The following is a 19,488-nucleotide window of genomic DNA, read 5'->3' as shown; positions in this document are numbered from 1 at the left end:
TGCGCTTCTTTTGATCTGCGTTAAAAGGGAGTGACATCAAAATGGATTCCGTCGGGCCGGAATTGAACCAGCGACCTATGGATAACTTGTATTTTCACGAAGCCAACTTTCGTGAATCGAATCTACAGTCCACCGCTCTGCCAACTGAGCTACCAACGGGATACATTTACATGTAATATTATCAATGTACTTAGTTACACTTTACAGTTTGAGCAGACAACGTGTGTCTTCTACTGGCGACGAAACGTTTATATCAACTGAACTACCTGAAACAAAATAGCATTTTAAAATTTATTAGGCAACATGAAGTCTTTTTTTTTTCTACCTTTTTAGTTTTTCTAATAAATAGATAGAAATAATAGATATAGATAAAAAGCGAACCGATTGGAATGAATCCTACTTTTTTCATTTTACTAACGATTTTAGCAAACGAATAGCATACTCAATGATGAACCCGCTACCGGTTTGACCGATGTTTGTATGATTGAGTACCGTGTAAGAAATTCTACTTGTAAAAAAGATTAAAGTTAGAAGAAAAAATTAATTCAATTTCAATTTTCATGACGAAGATGGACTCGTGGTTGATGTAAAAATGACGGACAAACTACAGATGGACAAATCTATCGGTATGACTCATTTAACATCCAGATAATAATGTAATGCGTGATTGTGCATTATTGAAATTCAGAGACGACTTTTTAGATTGAATAGGCATATACCTATAAAGTGAAGTTTTTCTGCAAGCCAGGCATGTAGAAAGGGACTGAAGCCAGTGAATTGAAAGTCAATACATCAAAAGGAGGATTCTTATTTAAAATAAAACAAATACAACGACTACAAATACTTCACATCAATTAGATACATTAGGCCTATATACAGAGTAGCGGGGATACTTACGTGGAATACAGCAAACGTGAAGTGATCGCCAAATTCATTCTTATTGAAGTCTATTTTCTGTGATTCTGTTTCCCAGTTAGAATTTATTGCAATTAAGAATATTACCAGTATACTTAGTGACATAGTCCGAAAATTTGGTACAAATTCGTTCGCGGATCCAATAAAAATTTATAGCGAGCTCGAAATCGAAACGCTATTTTGGATAAGTTGTGAGGAGTGAGGACTGTAGCAAAGTGATGACTATTGGGAGAACACTATTTGCGCATTACTCCCACATTTAATCGCTACTCGTTTAATGGGATATTTTCTCCGATACGGATTGCTTGCGTTAAACCGGGAATTGAAATCAATATGTATTCTTTAGACACGATATAATTTAATATTTTATTTTAATACTTTACTAAACATTTTAGAGGTGTACGAACGATGGCCTACATAGAATTCTACACGTCGTGGCCCATCGAATCTTCCTTTCGCAACTGATACAGCGATGGTCTAACATAGCCATCGATTGTTTTCTTTTAAATTTTTCAAAGACAGTATTCTTGCTATTGAATTGATTCCCCAACAATGGCTGCAACTACTTGGCTATATAATTAAAATTACTAAAAACCACTGCCCGTGTCGTGAAATGTAACCTAAACTCCAATGGACAATTTACCAAATAGAAACTAAACTAAACAGCTAGATCGATTAACAATACCATGCCCAAAGAAAAGCGAAAAGCCTCGAGAAACAAAACAAGATTCTATTACCCATAGGAACAGGATCCATTTGGGCAACATCTCCTTGAAAGTCGGTCCTTGTATCCAATCCAATCGAATGCTTGTCATGTCTCCAATCGCACGATGAGTTTGTCCTTGGGGGCATCGGCGACGAAGTCCTGAAATTTTTACTCGAACTCAACGCCCACTTCCACAAATGTCGAACAATAAACAAAGGTTCATCAAAGTATCTGTATTCGATTATCTTGGTAGACTTAATGCGCTTAAAATGAGCAGTAAATGATTAAACATAAAGCAAATGGAACTGCCGCAGTTAAACAACTTAAACAATAATAAAAAAACTTAACTGAATCAAGCCTCAAGCTCGTCCAAACATTCGGGACATTTTTTGTCGCAAGTTTTAGAGAAGACAGCCTCGCAAAAAGATCGAGTGCACTTGAACCACGTATCATTGCTCATGTCTAGCCGTTGTACGAGCTGGACGTTAGCACGATTGAATGAACTGGTCAAATTAATCCCGTAAAAAGCCGATTTTTCTTCGAACCAATTGACAAGAAAATTTTCTTCAGCATTGGTCAATCTTTGATTGTTGTTTAGTAGATTGGCGACTTTCTCTAGTTGCCTCTGATTGACGCGACTGGATTTCGGGAGTCTTTCCGACAGAGAATTCACAGCGTAGTATTGTCGATACAAATCCATCCGTTTCAAGGCAATGAACAAGTCGAAATAGTATCCATATCCAGAATTCGAATTTTTCTCCATGTAGAGGAATGCGCTGGAAATCTCGCACACAATGTGTTCCACTGATGACTGTTTTAGAGTAAACTCTTCCTTTTTTCTGTTATTTTTCATCGCGTATTTCTTCTTTGAATCGTTCACTATACACGACATTAGGTAGATTAACTGAATCCGATAAATGAGATCCCAACGTTGGTCGCTATTCAAATTGTTGCAATTAGACAGAGACGTAAGACGAAGAAAAGTCGATTTGATGCGGTCGTCATCTTCTGTTTCCGCTATTGGCGGTTTCCATTTGTTCAGTGCTTGCTTAACTTTTTCGACAATGCGGATCGTTTCATCCTTGACATAGACCCATTTTATGCCAATCAAATCCAAATAAAAGGCTTTGATTTGGTCACCATAGCGGAAACACTGTCGGATCACCTTTCTGCACTGCGGACACGAAGGGAAACGGATTTGGCGGATGGGCTCTTCACTCTCATCCTTTCGATTCACCCACTCGTCCATTTCTTTCACTTCGATCCAGTGACCGCATTCCAGATAAATGTACCTGAACATTAAAAAATTTATAGCGTTTAGATAATCTTTTAACACGATTTTGTCTAACTGTTTTTACCTGGATCTCTGATTGAAGTTTGGTATTTTTTTACCAGAACAAGACAAACATTTTGGCGGGCAATTTTCACCGCAGACGCTGTCACATTGATGACCACAAGGTAAGATTTCGTGACAAGGCTCGTCACAAGGTTCCCGATTGCAAAATTCGTAGCAGGGATGACTGCATTTCATGTGCTGGCATTTCCAGCCACAGGTTTCCTGTTAAAACAAATTACTATTAGGAATTTTACTACAATGCAAACTTAAAAAGACGTTACCGTGCACATGAAACATTCATCGCCACATGATGCTGAACACTTTTGATGTGAGCATTGGTATCCGCAAGGTTTCTTGCACGGAGGGCACACTTTAGTGCATTTGGCTTCACACCTATCAAGAGTAATTTGATTATAATTTGTAGTAGATTTAAAAATACGAATTGAAATTATCACGTACATATGCCCGCATATAAGAGCACGATTACAGCGTTGGGCGCAGACTGAATGGAGTCCGCTCGTCTGGCATTCGTGACAGCGTGCGGTGCAACGGTGACCGCAAACGAGTTTTGCTCGGCAAGGACCAATGCACTTTGCCGCTTGCATCGCGGCTTCCATAATGTCAGTTTTATCTACAAACAAAATGTAACAAGCAATGGGATTAATTATGCATGGTTAAAAGTAATTTGAGATAGTACCTGCGTAAAGAAGTCGGCATTCCCCTCGTAAAGAATGACCACACGAAAGTTTTATAAGTTCAAGCTCGACTTCTTGTGGGCAGTCGTATTTTGACACTTGTTTTCCACACTCAAACATAATTCTATGACCGCATTCCGGGACCGTTTTTTCCACCATAACCCTAAGACCATAAAAATTAATTAAATTAAATTAAACTTGCCTCGGTGTCACAGTTTAAATTTGTTTACCTGCAGTAAAGGCTATCTAGAGATATGGTAGCTTCATAAGATCCACAATTGAAGGTGTAGATGTGACCGCACGGTAATTCTTTCAGTTCTTTTATAGGACACGTCAACAAGTACCTTTGATTCATCGAGACTCCACATCTAGTAGGTACACTGTGTTGACAAGCAAGGACATGATCGCATATCTCGTTGCAGAAAATGTCATCAGTCGATACGGAACATTCAACCAATGCCAAATGATTGCAGGGCAATGTTTTCTTTATTAGTTCACGACAGACGGGCACATCTTTCGAAGACCTATTAACACATTCGGTCATCCACGCATGACGGCAAGCACGTTGAACGGAGACGGGTGCGCGACAAACTTCGTCAAATGGTTGGCGGGAACACGGCATATTCTGTAAATGAAATATTTCTTAACGATCAAAATTGTAATATTGTGGAAAAGGAATAAAAATGCGTACCACGTAATGAGCGCATTTCAGTTGTTTTGGAACTATTTGCTTGCAAACATGTGCAATTGCTTGGTCGTGGCAAATCAGCGAGCAGCCATGGCCACAATCGAGAGGGGCTCGGCATTTCACTATGCATTTCTTCTTTGCTTTCATGTCACTATTACTGCATGGAATGTTGGTCATGTGGTTACACGGAAGCGTAACATCAATGAAAGTAGAACAGACAATGCTGTCGTCGATTTCCTGGGAACAAGGAAGCAGAGCTTCGTGTCCACAATTTAGAAATTTCAATGTCTCCGTTTTGCATTTCAAGTTGCGCAAATAAGTTTCATCTTTGGTCATCAAACAGGGAACCAACTGTAAATGCGAACAAACGGGATGAAGGACTTTGACGAGTTCGATGCAAACAACCGAGTCGATATTGCATTGGACAGACTGCTGGTGGCCGCACGCCAATGTCTTCTCTGCAATCGCCGTACAGGTTGGTGTAGTGTTCCAGCAAGCGCTTTTGACGCTGTGACCACACTCGAGAGCTCGGACGACTTCTTGAACGCACCGTGTAAGCGGTTTAGAACACGTAATTTTCTGCGTATGCCCACATGGCATTTGTTGATCGACAATCCGCTCACAGGACAAAATAAATGCATCCATGGATTTCCCGGGGCAAGCATACTGGAAAAGATGCCCGCAATCCAGAAGACGTTCATCCTCAACGCCACAGTCGAATTCCGTCGGATCTTCGTTGCATTTCATCCGTTTTGGATGGCCACATAAAAGTTTCTTACGGACAAGCTCAGTACAGTAAGCAGCTAGCTTTTGTCGATCGTCTGCTGGCAAACCGCATCGAATTGTCGTCAGGTGAGAGCACAACATTACGAATTCCACTTCCGTATCACACAGGGAGGCATCCAGCGGCGTAGAGCACGGAAGCTGTTTGATGTGTCCGCAGGGAAGTTTCTTCATCTCCGGGAAAGAACAGGGGAACTCTCCTTTTTGAAGCTTGGAGCATGGAATTTTAAGTTCGTGCATGCACGGCTCCTTGGTCACGATCACAAACTCTGGGCAGGACCAGTTTTCGGAATTTCTTGAGCAGGGCCCAGAATAACTATGTCCGCAGTCTAAAAGTTTGATAATTATTTCGGAACAGCTGTTTGTATGTAGTTCATCCGGGTGACAGATGATTTTGCAAAGGTGGCCGCAATCAAGCTCTGCACCACACAACTCGCGACAAAACGATCCAATAGGGAAATCATTGGACCGTTTGACCTGCGGAAAAACATAAAATTGTAGATTAACTGAAAACTTATAACAATTTCAACGATTTGTGCTTACTTTACGGACGATGTCATGGTGGCGGTCACATCGCAGTGGAATCTCCTCGCCGATTTGGTCGTGTTCTTTCAATACTTTTTCCATGTCAGCCCAGACAGGGCTTGCAGTAGCTAGCATACGAATATTCCCGAGAATGTAGAGGCCGTTACGGGCACGAGACAATGCTACACAAACGCGATTAGCAGTGCGGAGGAAACCGACAGAGTTCCGGCTGTTATTTCGCACCAGCGAAAGAATAATGACATCATTCTCCTCTCCTTGAAAATTATCGACGACCGTTATACGGATATCGGCCAGTAGGCCTAATTCGTAAGATTTGCGCGAATTCAGAAACTGATGAAGCTGGGCGGTGTATGTGGCCAAGATGGTGATTTGTTGGGGAGCGACTTTCTGTTCACGAATGAGATAAATAGCCAATCGGAGAGACATATCGACTTCATGGCGATTGTAAAAACTGCTTCCGTCCTCCTTCTCCGGATAGTTGTGATGATAAAAATAGACCTGAAATTTGACGTAATAAAAGAATTAAAATAACAAAGGTTATCATAAAATATGGCTGGATCTTACATCGTGCTGCATTCCCGGAACATGAGGGTGATCGTAGACGGTAGAGTGATTTTCCAATTCTTCGTAGATGGCAGAAACGATTAGTCGCACTATTTCGGGCCGCATTCGGTGCTGGACGCCCAGTCTAACAGCTTTCAGGCCACCCAAGATGAGTCGTTCAAATAACGACACATCCAGATGATAGTTCTTTGCTAAATCGTACACGTTTACCGACGGCCGTAGCTGTTGGTGATCCCCTAATCATTCAGACCCAATAACAAGCTTTGTTCGTAGTTATCTGAAAAATTAAAACCTTACCGATCATAATCAATTGCTGGCAATCAGCTGTCAGTGAACACACAATATGCGTTTCAAGCACTTCGGCTGCTTCTTCTACCATAACTGAAGAGGGATAACACCGTCAATGAAAACAAGTTTACGAGTTCAATGTTTGAAAAATTAAAAGGACGTACCAACTTTCGCTTTAAGCGATTCCAGTAGCAAGCGGTTCTTTGCTGCTCCAGTGGTTGTCATGCCGATGACGTCCGCAGTTCGACAAAGGGCTGCTAGGGCTTGGCCTTTGAGTTGATTGTACTCTTTTATTTGCGACTCGTATTCTTCTTTTGATTTGCGCACATCCTGTTCAATCATTTCCTGATAAGAACGTTTCCATTTTCTAAACAACATCCAACGTTGTCTTAAGGGCATAGTCAAGATTTGGCCGACATCAAAACTCTCTTCTAGGCAGGCATCGTTTGGGCTTGCGTTTGGGATCGCGGAAAGTAGATCCCGTACAAACTCCATTATGTTCAATTGATTTTTAGCAAAATCGACGAGCGTTTCCTCTTCTAAAGATACTGCCGTCTTGTCAAAATGTAAAGTTGGGTCTTTTTTCTCAGAGGCTTCATCTGACGTAGTTTTAACTTTCGTTTTTTCTTGGGCTACACGAAGCTCTTCTTTAAAGTCTTCGTCATCATCAAAAACGATTTCTTCAATTGAATCAATAGCGGTCACTTCAGAATCTTCACAATTCTCTTCTAGATTGTGAGCAATGGCTGAATCGCTTTCATCCGCTGTGAAGACAGCAGTCACTTCACCAATTTGGCAGCGATTTTCAATTCGCGTCTCTCGGAATACTTTGAGGAGTTGTCGGTGGTTTGTCCAGCCCAACCACCATTCGAGAACATTTTCTTTACGTTTGCGCTTTACCCAATATCTTTCGGCTTTCTCAAAGACATCGCAAATTTCAGCGCTGATGACACCTCGTCGTTTCAGGTCAGCAAGTTTGACGATCTCAGAAAAAGTTTTACGAATATTTTGTTGGATGAAACCAATTTGCATCTCCATATTGACTCGAAGCTGAAATACAAAATTTTATTTGTAATGCTGCGAATTAGGATTTCCACGTCAATTCTTTGAATGATACCTCCTTCATTTTAAGAAAATAATAAGGATAGTTTGATTCAGCATAAGGTCCGTTATTTTGAGCCTCCCAGACTTTTGATTTCACTTTATGTAAAGTGAAGTTCTCTAAGATTGGCGATTTGGATTGGCTTCCAATTCTTATTATTTTGTCGGTCGAGCGAAGGACTCCTTCTAAAAATTGGTCCAATGCATGATTCTAAAAAATTTCAAAAGACTAAAAATAAATTTCCATGACATTAACTCCTTAGATGACGTACCGTAAGGCAGATAACAACTATGGGTGCTCGATCATCGCGCCATTCTCCAAAATAGTTCTCCCAGAAAATTTTGTTTTTAACGCGCCAATTCACTCGACAACTAGCTCCGCTTTCAGAAATTTCCGATTTTGCCAGTAGTGCTCCCTCATTTTGTCCTTGCCATGAACTTTTGTTATCCAGCAAAGATTGGATAATTCGAAGGGCGAGGAAAGTCTTCCCTGTTCCAGGCGGCCCTTGAATCAAAGCCACTCGGCTGGTAAGGGCCGTGTACAATGCTTCGTATTGCCTCTTGTCCAATCCCATTTCGTTGGCAGTTGGCCACTCAGAAAAATCAGCCAGGTTTTCAACGATGAAAGACGAGTTTTCACTTTTACGCAGGACGTAAGTATACGACTGCCAGTCATAAGACGGAGGCGTGTGATCCGTTTCTGTCCCAAGGAAGTAGTCCAGCATTGGGAAAGAATCCTGCGTAAAGTCCTGAAGTACTTGGAGTACAGCTCGATATGGTTCATAGAATATCACTGATTCTAACATGATGTACGTCTAATAAAACAAAATGCATTAAATGAATAAAAGAATTGGCTACAATATTGAACAACAAATGATTTAAATACCTTCTTATGAAAGTGGTCTGGCTCATCTAAGGATTCTATCGCTAACATGACTTGCCCCCTGGCTAATTCCTGTGGGTTACTGAGGATGGCAGACATAATTAGATAGTTAAAATTCAAAGTAATCAAATAAATTTTTGAACAAATATTAAACCTGTGTACGACGCTGGCTACGATTAGATCGTTTGATGTTGGATCCCAAAGACAAACGAGCGATCCGTGAATAAGTCTCCGACTTGAGCTCCAGTTGACTCTCGTTAACTCCTTAAAATTTACAGAGTAGATACGCCATGATGATTCACGTTCCGGAATCACCCTTCGACGATCCTGGATAAGTCCGCTTCGTTTAATGGTGACATTTTCATAAATTCGCAGTTCCTGGACATCTCGAAATTTTCCCGAGAGCAGTTTTGCCATTCCATATCGAAGGGGTTGCATAAAATCTTCCATTAGTAGGCGCATTTGTACGTCCACGTACGTTTTCAGTTCGGGATAAGATTTGCCTATAAAATTGGGCCGAAGGTAGACTTCATCAGACCGCAAAATGTCACGTTGGCTAGGCACAATGTTCCATTTCGTAACATCGTCTGGCGGATGGTCAATTAACAATCTTGGTGTTTCAGACATTTTTTTCTACTTTAAGAACTCTTTAATCAGTCTACACGAAACTCGCAACGAACTTTAAAAAAGTAAATGGCCATGCAATTAGTCTTTTTCTTCTGAAGCTAAGAGGTAGCGAAAAGATGGTTACAGTTCGAAAGGTAAACGCACACTGATCTTCAAACTTGTGGTATGTCTATCTGGGCATCAAAGTGATCAGTCCGTGGGAATGAGGAGGACGGGAATCCTCGAGCAAATCACCAACGAGGCAACGACGACATGAAAGTGTTAACCCGAAAAATAGGAGGGAGGGTAACGAATAATGTTTTATGGTTGACAACAAGACTCAAATGTTGGCTGATCGAACTGCTCTATGTCTGGGAAATGTGAAACAAAATGTAATGGATCAGTGTCCATGACGCCACACAATATAGCAAAAATACGCAGCAACGCCAAGATCACGTTCGGAAATCTGATTGGCAATCTATCGTTCGTTATTTTCGAGATATGGAAATACTGGAAGCGTTTCGTTTTCTTGCAGTTACAGTCAGCGTCACGGGGTTTTTGTTTGCTAAAATTCTTTGATTTTCATTTTCAACTACTTAAAACTAATTTCAAATTCAAGAAAAACAGAGGAGTTAATAGAGGAAACTAAACAAGAAAAACGTAAATCTCAGCGAGAAAAAGGAATTTTGACTGAATAATTAATGAAAAAACGAAAGGAAGTAGTGCGGGACCACATTCAAAAACAGAACTATGTACGTTATGACATGCGATAGCATAACAAGTTAAATTTTAAAGATTATCTTCTAATTTCGCGCGTCAGACACACGAAACATATTAGATAGTCAAGGAAATTTTTCGTTATTTTAAATATCAAACACGATTACTTAAACGATTTAAATTAATTTAGTACCTTTAGTGGTCTTTTCTTGATGCTGTAGCTCTTTTTAGTAGAAGTAATTCTGGTGGTGCCCTTGCTGGTGGGGCCCTTGCTGGTGGAAGTAAAAGTCCAGCATCTTCTAAAGATGTGTGCCGTATGGTTCTCTTCTCACATGGCAAAAGAAGAAAGCATCGTTTAGACTATAAATTATCTAAGCTGAAATAATAATGCAAATGTGATACACGAAGTTAATATTACAAGTCCAAGCGTGCGTTTAAAAATGTTTCTTTCATTCTACGCCACACTTCTTCGTTAATTCCATAAGTGTCGCCCCCTGACTATGGTACAGCATCCGCAGCCGATTTAAGGGTTTCTTACTTTTATTGTATGCAACCCACTAGCATAAGTTTGCACGAACTTCAATGAAGAGAAGACACATAGAATTTTTTACGGTCATAAAAGTTGAGAAAATCAACTTAGAGCATTGAAATTTCGATCAAATTATACACTCGCAAAAATGATTAGGCTACCGTAAATCTAACCGGTCACCTATGACAAACGGCAGGATATAAAATATGAAAACAATGAATTGATTGTTCTGGGCTTCTGGGCCAGCTCTGGTGTTAGAGTTAAAGAGTATTAAATGCTGCCACACCCCCCGCAATGAATATACGTACGTCACCAGCAGCTATTGCTTGTTGTTCTATTTACCTGCTGCCGGCGGCTACGCTTTCCTAAACAGACTATTTCTCTTGCTTCCTTTCTCTTGATTTCCAAGCAAGTTTCTACATTATCCGTTTGTACCGAAAACAATAATGTATAAATTTTAACTTTAGTGGAATAATTCTGATTAGAAGCGCTATAAAAAAATCTCGTCGTTGCGTTTCTTTTGATCTGCGTTAAAAGGGAGGGACATCAAAATGGATTCCGTCGGGCCGGAATTGAACCAGCGACCTATGGATAACTTGTAATTTCACGAAGTCAACTTTCTTGAATCGAATCTACAGTCCACCGCTCTGCCAACTGAGCTACCGACGGGATACATTTTCGTGTAATATTATCAATGTAATTAGTGCACACTTTACCGTTTGACCAGACAACGTGTGTCTTCTACTGGCGGCGAACGTTTATTGCAACTGAGCTACCTGAAACAAAATAGCATTTTAAAATTTATTAGGCAGCATAAAGTCTTTTTGTTTCTACTTTTCTAGTCTTTTCTTGATGATGATGATGAAGCTTTTTTTAAAGCAATTCTGATGGAGCCCATGCGAAAGGAATCGAAAGTCCAATATGTCACCTACCAAATGATGTGTGCCGTACCTTATCATCTGCCCCACCCCTTTAATCCCTAAAAGTCCCAGTGGGACTAGCGTTTGACGTAAAGCGCGACGTCCTTGTTTGCGGTTCCAGCTGGAGGAAAGAGTCAACGGAAGAGGAGAATCCGTCTTGGTTATTTTCTCTTCGATTTCTGATATATAAACGGAGTGATTTGGCATCGTACTTCATTCAGTTCTTCTCTGTTGTTTCATCAACTCCAAAATCTTCTCTGGACAATCTCCCACAGCTCACCATCAATATGAGTTTTAGCCACCACTCGACTGAGTTCTTAGGTATTTTTCTACAGATTAAAATGTTAGCATTGTTTTAAAATTTCCTTTTAAACTTTTAAAAATGATTCTCAACTCCAATCACATTTTCTATTTACAGATGACGAATTTGAGAGTTCTTCGGACAGTGGCTTATCGGTTGAATCTTTTGAAATTTCGAGTGAAGTTGCTGTGTTCCCGTGTGTTCCCTCATCAAGTCATCGGAATTTTTCTTCCACTGGACAGTGTAGAGCTGGTTCCCATTCAATTTCCGTGTTATTCCAGCAGCAAAGACAAATCTTCCCATCATCAAGTCAACCAAGTTCAAGCTAACCACCGTCTCATCAAGTGGTCGTTGCTTCCGCCGTTCACGCCGCCAGTTCCTCTTCCGGGAAGGAATGCGATGCCCTAGTATGAATTTACTTATTATTTATTTACTTAGCTTCCATTTTCTTATTGGCATTTTGAAAATGTCACAGTGGATTGGAGACATTTTGGCAGAGCGCATTTTGCTGGTTCTTTCGCCCGTTTGTAGCCGCACACGGACATCTGTGGACATTGGAACCCACAGAACTTCCTCCGCTATCCGTCGAGTGGCCGTGGCATTCAACTTCCTTCTCTGCCAAAGCTCGGTTCCAGTGCAAGGTAATTCAATTTTCTTCTAATCGTTTGAACTGGGCGTTTTGTAATCTTGATTAAAATTGTCGTTATAGTGCATTAGAGGATGGACGTCGATGAAGGGGCAGGTCTCATTTTGGTTCCGATCCGTCGCCAAGGCGACCAGGTCCTGTGTGAAGCGTTGTTCAAATTATTTGGTCAAAAATGTAGCATCTGCAACCAGCCAGACTCATTCAATGAGGTAATAATTAGTTTCCTCCTCTGTTTTTCGGTCAATTAATTTCGTTTGTTTTTATTTAGTCTGAATTTCTGACTCCACTTTGGTACCCTGAAGAAATAGAAAATGCCATAAGGTTTCTGGCTAGCCACGTTTCCACGTCCTATTACGGTGAGCAAAGAAATGCACAAGTTATCTACAATATCGTTCGTATTCGACACAGTCAAACCAGAGAAAAATCTTTGGCGGTTCATCACGATCTGCCAAGCTTGTCTTTATGGATTGTGTATACATTTTCCCCACCATTTAATGTTTGACTTGAAATATTGACTGATGACTGTATTGTACAGAACTACAGACGTGAATTTCAGTCTTTGCTTGCCTTTTAAAATATATACTATTTATTTTATAATAAAATTTTTCATTCATTATTTAAAATCGATAAAAAAATGTATTCCCTGTTCAGAATACATGCGAAGTCGCCTACTATGTTGAACAGGTTGAACCGTGATTTTGAATAAAATTCGCTACTCTTTTTACTTTTCACCAAATTCCACGTCTGGCGATCATTTACTAAAATTGAAGTTGATCATGATAAAAATTTATCTACTAAAATTGAAAATATTTCCTTTTCTTTGTATATATTCAATGTGGACGGATGGGTGAATCGGATGAGGCGTCGCTTGGTGATCGAGGCACCTTGTGATGGGAGTTCAAATCCCCGGGGGAGCATCTTTAGTTGCTCTCACACCCACTGACGGTGCCACAGAATGGTTGGTTATACGGTGACTAAGGAAGTGATTGAAATCGAAGAGATTGTATGATGTGTTTCCATGTCTCCCCATTCATCTGAGAATTGTCTGATGCGTTTCCAGGTTCAAAGATGACTGGGTATCGACGTAATGATCTTTAGTCTGCACAACCCTGGCTCGAATGAAAGCGAACGCAGTACCCCTTTATGGAGGAAGCTAGGAGCCAACACGATTATCGGTACCGATTGGGGGCTAACCGGTAAGACCATCTTCACCTTTTTTTTTCACCATGATTCATCAAACCTAACAAAGTCGTCGTGTTAATTTTTTAACACCTAATTTATATAAACCAAAACTTAGTACAATTCAAAGAGGAAGAAATAAAATTCGCTCCTCTTTTTAATTAAAAAAATCAGCTGTTGAGTTAAGAAAATTGGCAACACTAGATGATCTAAACAAAAGAATAAAAAACAATATCAATGGCTGCCGTTATAACCGGGCGCAAACATTGTGAGTCTGGTCTGGACTTCAATTTTCGAATTTGCTTAAAGTGAGTCAGCCCTTATTATAGTTATGGTGTCCTATGTGAGTATACTTTTGCAATAATCTAAATAATGCGTGTTAACTTGGTACTAATTGATTTTTAACTGCCGCCCAAACCGAAAGACCAGTAAAGACTTACACAACAAAGTGATTCAATTGATTTCAGTGTCTCGTTCCCAGATCGTTCCTGCTGAGATAATTATCGTCGATTTGCGTATTACTATAGTTCGAATCACTTTACCACTGCACCAAGTGTTTCGTTTTCTAGCAATTTTTTTCTGGGTAACTCATTTTAGTGTAATACTCTCAACTGGGGACAGCTTCTTTCCTTATTTATATTGCTGTGCCAATCGATCTTCTAGTATTTTCTAGTTTTTCATATTCCTTTTTATAAAACCTGCCAGGAGGTTCATGTTTTTTAAGACATAAATCAGTTACATCACATCTGACGAAAAATTAGTCATTGATTGTTGATTGCTACATTACATCCATCTTCTAACTTTATATTATAGTATCAACTGACACATTGTGCTCTATTCAACTGTAGCATGGTTTGAAAATGTAAGCTCTTGAGGAGGGGGTATACACATAAAGACGTTTTAATTATGGAGCTCAAGCTGCAAAGAAAAACAATGCTAAGCTAAAACTGGTTTTAGCGAAGTTTTCAAGCTTGCTTGTCTTGTTCTTTGAACATTCCTCATTTTATACTTGGGCCACTCTGACAGTTTATACAACATTTGAATGAAAGAAATGTAATGCGTTTTTTTTATGAATTCTTTTTTATTTTTGTCAATGAGTTGCTTGAGTCAGTGTTTTTCATTAGTATTGTTCGTTGAGTTCGTCGTTAGATTTCGTAGATAGATCCATAGCCCCACTTGCGACGATGACTCAGTTCCAGTCACACAAAACGGAAAGGCGACTCGACATTTTGGTGAGTGCCCAATTGCCCAGTTTATTTGCCATTAGTTTAAAATTGCCCTTTCTTTTTACATCTTTTTTATACCTAACTCTTAACTGCAATAATTTGCTATCTTATCCGCTCTGTTAAGTTGTCTTCCTCTTTGAATTGTACTAAGTTTTGGTTTATATAAATTAGGTGTTAAAAAATTAACACGACGACTTTGTTAGGTTTGATGAATCATGGTGAAAAAAAAGGTGAAGATGGTCTTATCGGTTAGCCGCCAATCGGTACCGATAATCGTGTTGGCTCCTAGCTTCCTCCATAAAGGGGTACAGCGTTCGCTTTCATTCGAGCCAGGGTTGTGCAGACTAAAGATCATTACGTCGATACCCAGTCATCTTTGAACCTGGAAACGCATCAGACAATTCTCAGATGAATGGGGAGACATGGAAACACATCATACAATCTCTTCGATTTCAATCACTTCCTTAGTCACCGTATAACCAACCATTCTGTGGCACCGTCAGTGGGTGTGAGAGCAACTAAAGATGCTCCCCCGGGGATTTGAACTCCAATCGCACGGTTCCCCGATCACCAAGCGACACCTCATCCGACTCACCCACCCGTCCACATTAATTCTTCATAAAGATAAGGAAATCTTTTCAATTTTAGTAGATCAATTTTATCAATTTTTATTATGATCAACTTCAATTTTAGTAAATGATCGCCAGGCGTAGAATCTGGTGTAACATCGATGCTTAACATTGAAACGCATTGAATTTCAATTTGTTTCGTTTCGCAGTCTCAACCCACTTGGAATTCTGCCACAACCATTAGCATGGATTCGTATTCATTTTCCAAATGCAGTAAGAATCTATTGAGTCCAAATGCAGTCTAAAGCCTGTCTATTTAAAGGTTTAAAGTTCCCCTAAGATTAACTATCGGTCAACAAGTTTCCGCTACAGATCCTGAATTAAGTCCTTGTAAGTCTATTGTTTCATGCAAGGTAATTGTTTTAATTATTAATGATGTACTATTCTCATAACAGGTAATGTAACGGACCTCTCAAAGACATTTACGATTCTGTTTTTCCCTCCACCAAATGGAACAAAGAGTAAGGACATGTATTCGGAAGAGAAAATATCTATTTATCGATTACAAATTGGAACCGCTGTCGAATTCATACAGTCGAGTGTCAATTCCCCAGCGAGCGACAAAAATGTTTCGTTCCTTCGAAGAAATTCCCACTCTTCTTGCATCTTACTGCACATAAATTGGTGCCTGCACCAACGGAAACGGATTGACCTTTCAATGAAAGTAAGTTGCACCAGAGAAATCAAGTCTCCTGTTTTGCATGCATTGATTCGTCCTGCCACTTTCCGAGTTTTGTAACGCACGTGGGAGGGAAAATATCAGTGAAACAAAAACAACAAAATTACAAGAAGATCTATATAACTATGGTTTGCGAGTCTAGAGATTTAATGTTAACATTGTTCTGGTCAATATTATTAACGGGTTCTCTTTTGGCCTTTTAATTGTTTAAATTGATGCTACTGTCGATTCCCTTTTCCTTTCGTGGTGCAATATGAAGATGGGTAAGAACATGTTTTTCACAATGATTCGGGTTTGCGCCTTTTTCTGTATCAGGTTTACGAGCCACGCCCTTTCTCCTCTTTTAGCCATTAGGAAAGTTAGTTCCTCTTTTTAAATAAGATATATTTGTAAAGCAGCGCTGAATGGTCGTTGGAATGAAGCATGCACTGTTTGTAATCTTCACGTGTACTAGCCCAGCTAATTGGTAACGCCCGTTTGGCAAGATGAATTACAAAAGACAACTTATACACGTGATGCGTAGCCCACAGCTATATGTTACTATAAATATGCGATAGGATGGACAAATTGATTACTGTTATCGCCACTGTACCGCAATTTAATAATTTCATTTTCCATTTTACGTGACACCATCCCCACTGAAACATGGAGAACAGTCCGTCAGTCTTCTCTTAAATCAGTTGTGAGTATTTGGTCGTTAGTTCGTTACTGGGTCCCTCCTTTGTGGCCGCAGACTGGACATTTGCCCTTTTTTTTTTCGAGAAGTGTACCTTTAAATCTACTTTTAAAACCTTTCTGCCTTCCGTGCTTAGTCTTTGTTCTTGTATCCGCTTTTGCGGTCTTCTTACAGTAATGATGTAGTCCTTCGGTGAGCGAAGTGTGAGAAGAGAAAATACCTCGTGTTGAACAAGGCATTGCACTAATCCTAATTGCATCTGCCACTCATGATGCCATCGTCCCAGTAATAATCGAAAAAAAGTCCTGTGAATACAAAGTGCCAGTGACGTCAACTAACGAATCACAATTTCTAATCCATCATCGGTCCGCGAGGAAAAAGAGGAAAAGTAATTGACAAAACCTAGACGACGCCTAGGTCGACCACGGCACCACGCAAGGTAAAGAAAACTTCCGGGTAAAAAAAAATACCTAAACTTCATTCGTATTGCTTATAGCAACTCGATCTATTGAAGGTTGTTGTCTTGTTGACAAGCAGTGGCGCAGTGTTATTGTATGTGTTGACTTTGTTTTTTTAAATTTGAAATGCAGAGACCAAGTGTGATGCTGTTTATAAGCACACACAGGCTAGATATTTTAATTTGAACTAAATCTTAAGTCCTTAATGGAAAGGATTTGACATGACAGTGTGATGCTAAAGTTAGTTTGAGATCTAAATCAAATACAGATAACTGTTGCTGCTGCCTTACAGCCACCGGCAGGAAAATTATTCTTTTCTTCAGAAAATTGTAACTTTTATTTTTTGTCTTGACCCCTATACTTTCTGTTAATATTATAGATTTTTATGTTGCAAAAGTGAAGGAAAGTCTGAAATAGCTAATTTAATAATTTGTGTGACGTGTCGTAGGGGAAGCTGCGGGAATAATCTAGTCTTCATCCCCGCTTGATTCATTTCGTGCAAAGGCGTGACGAATTCAAGTTGAGGTGTTGCGTGCTGTCTGCAAGCAAGCAATCCAATTGGCTGTCGCTAGGTGGCTAAAATGATGTCCACCAACATGGTAGCGCCATGTTGTTTCTAATAACAGACGCAGCCGAAATGAGTGTTGAATGTTTATCGTGACGTACTGACGTTTCCCAGTGCTGAAAATGGAAAGGTATATTTCTTGTTAATATCTTAGGGAAGGGTTATTTAATGTAAAATTTTGATGTGTAAAATTTAAAGGTGATTTAGCATGTAAACAGTTAATGGCCAAATTATAAACAAGGTGAGATGTCAAGCACATTAACAATGAATTATAAACAAGATGACTTTTTTTTATATATTTGCAGGGTCTAAACTACATGTTTCTAAATTTGCATACCAGACTTTTTGACTGAAGTCATGTCGTTCGAAGAAAAAGGACGTTGACTACACAGTCAACAAGGTCCCTTGTTTGAAAACCCGTTGGCTGCTACCTGTGAATCCCCCTTTTTACTTCCTTGAACGGGCCCTCTTAATTGAGGTATTGCTTTCTGTCGCTAAAATCTTATTGAAAATTATTGTCATCCAAATAAATGTTCATTCTGCTTACAGGGTAGCTCCTTCGCTACTGATCATCCACTGGACCCGACTTCATCCTTTGGTGAAAGCTGACGAGAGAACGCTGTAATTCAAGACTGATAAATTGTGTAGTTATGATGTTAGATAAATTACAAGTGCATATCTGGGCTCCCTTCTTCAGTGGCCCCATTTCCCTAACTAACCACTAACCAATGCCCGGCGGTGGTCACTCACTCGCTGCGACAACCAGGAGGAAGGGAGATGTCTGGTCGAACGGGGACTTGCAAGGCGCATGATCCGATGAAATCTGTTGGAGGGTCATGAGTCTAAGCCGTAAGCCTACTATGATGCATTGCTCTCTTAAAAACTGTTCCTCGGCTCTCTTCGCTCTTTTTCTGGTTTCTCTTAACCATGGCCGGGTAATCTCCCTGATCGAGTCAGTCGGGCAGTGTCTTCCCCTGCTTGACTGGCTGCAGTTTGAACCGGACGGTCTGTTAAAATAAGAATTTAAATCTAGAACAACGCCTCCTTTGAGTGACCCGGACAATCCTGAATCCTTAAGGGTTGCCATTCCATCGAGGCTTAAACGAGGGTACGTAATTACACGTTAGTCAAATTGCTAAAGCTACAAATTCAATTGTTTGTATTACCCAGATGACGCGCAGGTGTTGCCCATTGATGGGTTTTGGTGACAAAGAGAATTAAGAGAACGAAAAGCTGAACCAAATAAAAAAAAATGTTAAAAAAGGTAATGCTAGATACGACATGAAGCTTTTGCTTTCGCAGAAAATAACGTGAATTTGTTTGCAGCCAACGATCCTTTATAGATCCGAGCCAATTCGTTTCCGTCTACATTCGGTGTGAAGAGCAAAACCCAGATTTAAACACATTTTACTGCTTAGCAACGAAAACAAAGCGAGTGTCAAAACATTCTTTTACTTGCGCATCATACTTTATTGTGGCAGAAACGCGTTGGTCATGTAACAGGGTGAATTTTTTTCACATTTTGTTCATCAGCATCAAACGACACGCGATAGGTTCAGTTGGTCATCAACTATTCAAGATGGTAGACATGCCAATGATGTAAAAGACAGGGTAAGGGTAGCTCCTGTAAATGTTATTCATTTATGTTAAATAGCTGCTAGTAGGATCTCATCGTTGGTTTTCGGTTACAAAATCCATAGCCCTAGAGTTCAGGTATTGTCAATCAATCATTTGATTTGCGTTTTAGATACTCCTAAATCAGTTGTGGAAATACGATTCCCCCCGCTTCTCCTGGATGGTTACTTAGGATCATTCAAGTTCATTTTTGAGTTATGCGTTGTGAACGTAGCGG

General features: G+C 40.0%; 3 protein-coding genes, 3 long non-coding RNA genes and 2 other non-coding genes across 9 annotated transcripts; 4 read left to right on the top strand and 4 right to left on the bottom strand.

Annotated features, from left to right (window-relative positions):
- Positions 1–47: 47 nt before the first annotated feature.
- On the bottom strand, positions 48–159 carry Trnay-gua. Its single transcript has 2 exons — positions 123–159; positions 48–83 (listed from the first exon to the last, which is right to left on the bottom strand). It is a non-coding gene; the product is annotated as a tRNA-Tyr (tRNA).
- A 1,674-nt stretch (positions 160–1,833) lies between these two features.
- On the bottom strand, positions 1,834–3,708 carry LOC124320855 (NFX1-type zinc finger-containing protein 1-like). Its single transcript, XM_046783759.1, has 5 exons — positions 3,655–3,708; positions 3,417–3,588; positions 3,239–3,350; positions 2,980–3,179; positions 1,834–2,913 (listed from the first exon to the last, which is right to left on the bottom strand). The coding sequence occupies exons 2-5, from the start codon at positions 3,572–3,574 to the stop codon at positions 1,974–1,976; spliced, it is 1,410 nt and encodes a 469-aa protein (XP_046639715.1). The 5' UTR covers positions 3,575–3,588; positions 3,655–3,708; the 3' UTR covers positions 1,834–1,973.
- On the bottom strand, positions 3,706–9,132 carry LOC124321679 (NFX1-type zinc finger-containing protein 1-like). The gene is made up of 9 exons (XM_046784244.1): positions 8,660–9,132; positions 8,509–8,587; positions 7,895–8,437; positions 7,639–7,833; positions 6,686–7,571; positions 6,531–6,614; positions 6,234–6,469; positions 6,054–6,167; positions 3,706–3,801 (listed from the first exon to the last, which is right to left on the bottom strand). The coding sequence occupies exons 1-9, from the start codon at positions 9,130–9,132 to the stop codon at positions 3,706–3,708; spliced, it is 2,706 nt and encodes a 901-aa protein (XP_046640200.1).
- A 1,782-nt stretch (positions 9,133–10,914) lies between these two features.
- On the bottom strand, positions 10,915–11,026 carry Trnay-gua. Its single transcript has 2 exons — positions 10,990–11,026; positions 10,915–10,950 (listed from the first exon to the last, which is right to left on the bottom strand). It is a non-coding gene; the product is annotated as a tRNA-Tyr (tRNA).
- A 205-nt stretch (positions 11,027–11,231) lies between these two features.
- Positions 11,232–12,813, top strand: LOC124325478. 2 transcript variants are annotated; one of them, XM_046784428.1, is made up of 4 exons: positions 11,232–11,985; positions 12,054–12,219; positions 12,288–12,433; positions 12,527–12,813. In XM_046784428.1, the coding sequence occupies exons 1-4, from the start codon at positions 11,660–11,662 to the stop codon at positions 12,555–12,557; spliced, it is 669 nt and encodes a 222-aa protein (XP_046640384.1). In that variant the 5' UTR covers positions 11,232–11,659; the 3' UTR covers positions 12,558–12,813. The 2 variants fall into 2 exon arrangements, with proteins under 2 accessions (XP_046640384.1, XP_046640385.1); XM_046784429.1 differs by having other exon boundaries at positions 12,493–12,813.
- Positions 12,814–14,561: 1,748 nt separating this feature from the next.
- Positions 14,562–16,244, top strand: LOC124342427. The gene is made up of 3 exons (XR_006918815.1): positions 14,562–14,635; positions 15,408–15,588; positions 15,654–16,244. It is a non-coding gene; the product is annotated as an uncharacterized LOC124342427 (long non-coding RNA).
- Positions 16,245–17,483: 1,239 nt separating this feature from the next.
- LOC124342388 lies at positions 17,484–18,341 on the top strand. The gene is made up of 4 exons (XR_006918803.1): positions 17,484–17,766; positions 17,835–17,877; positions 17,942–18,114; positions 18,186–18,341. It is a non-coding gene; the product is annotated as an uncharacterized LOC124342388 (long non-coding RNA).
- A 24-nt stretch (positions 18,342–18,365) lies between these two features.
- LOC124342348 lies at positions 18,366–19,221 on the top strand. Its single transcript, XR_006918780.1, has 3 exons — positions 18,366–18,744; positions 18,807–18,900; positions 18,963–19,221. It is a non-coding gene; the product is annotated as an uncharacterized LOC124342348 (long non-coding RNA).
- The last annotated feature ends 267 nt before the right edge of the window (positions 19,222–19,488 follow it).

Source organism: Daphnia pulicaria, chromosome 1 (assembly GCF_021234035.1).
Source record: "Daphnia pulicaria isolate SC F1-1A chromosome 1, SC_F0-13Bv2, whole genome shotgun sequence".
Classification (NCBI taxonomy): Eukaryota; Metazoa; Arthropoda; class Branchiopoda; order Diplostraca; family Daphniidae; genus Daphnia; species Daphnia pulicaria.
The sequence above is the reverse complement of the archived record's forward strand: the minus strand, read 5'-3'. Positions and strand labels throughout refer to the sequence as shown.

Coding starts and splice junctions, on each gene's coding strand:
- LOC124321679 (XM_046784244.1), bottom strand. CDS start 9,132: ATGTCTGAAACACCAAGATTGTTAATTGACCATCCGCCAGACGATGTT. Junction 7,834..7,894: donor TAGTTGTTATCTGCCTTACG/GTACGTCATCTA, acceptor GAAATTTTTTAG/AATCATGCATTGGACCAATT. Junction 6,615..6,685: donor ATCGCTTAAAGCGAAAGTTG/GTACGTCCTTTT, acceptor ATCCCTCTTCAG/TTATGGTAGAAGAAGCAGCC.
- LOC124325478 (XM_046784428.1), top strand. CDS start 11,660: ATGATTCTCAACTCCAATCACATTTTCTATTTACAGATGACGAATTTG. Junction 12,220..12,287: donor AAGCTCGGTTCCAGTGCAAG/GTAATTCAATTT, acceptor TTGTCGTTATAG/TGCATTAGAGGATGGACGTC. Junction 12,434..12,526: donor AGCCAGACTCATTCAATGAG/GTAATAATTAGT, acceptor GGTACCCTGAAG/AAATAGAAAATGCCATAAGG.
- LOC124320855 (XM_046783759.1), bottom strand. CDS start 3,574: ATGGAAGCCGCGATGCAAGCGGCAAAGTGCATTGGTCCTTGCCGAGCA. Junction 3,180..3,238: donor ATGAATGTTTCATGTGCACG/GTAACGTCTTTT, acceptor TTGTTTTAACAG/GAAACCTGTGGCTGGAAATG. Junction 2,914..2,979: donor AACTTCAATCAGAGATCCAG/GTAAAAACAGTT, acceptor TTTAATGTTCAG/GTACATTTATCTGGAATGCG.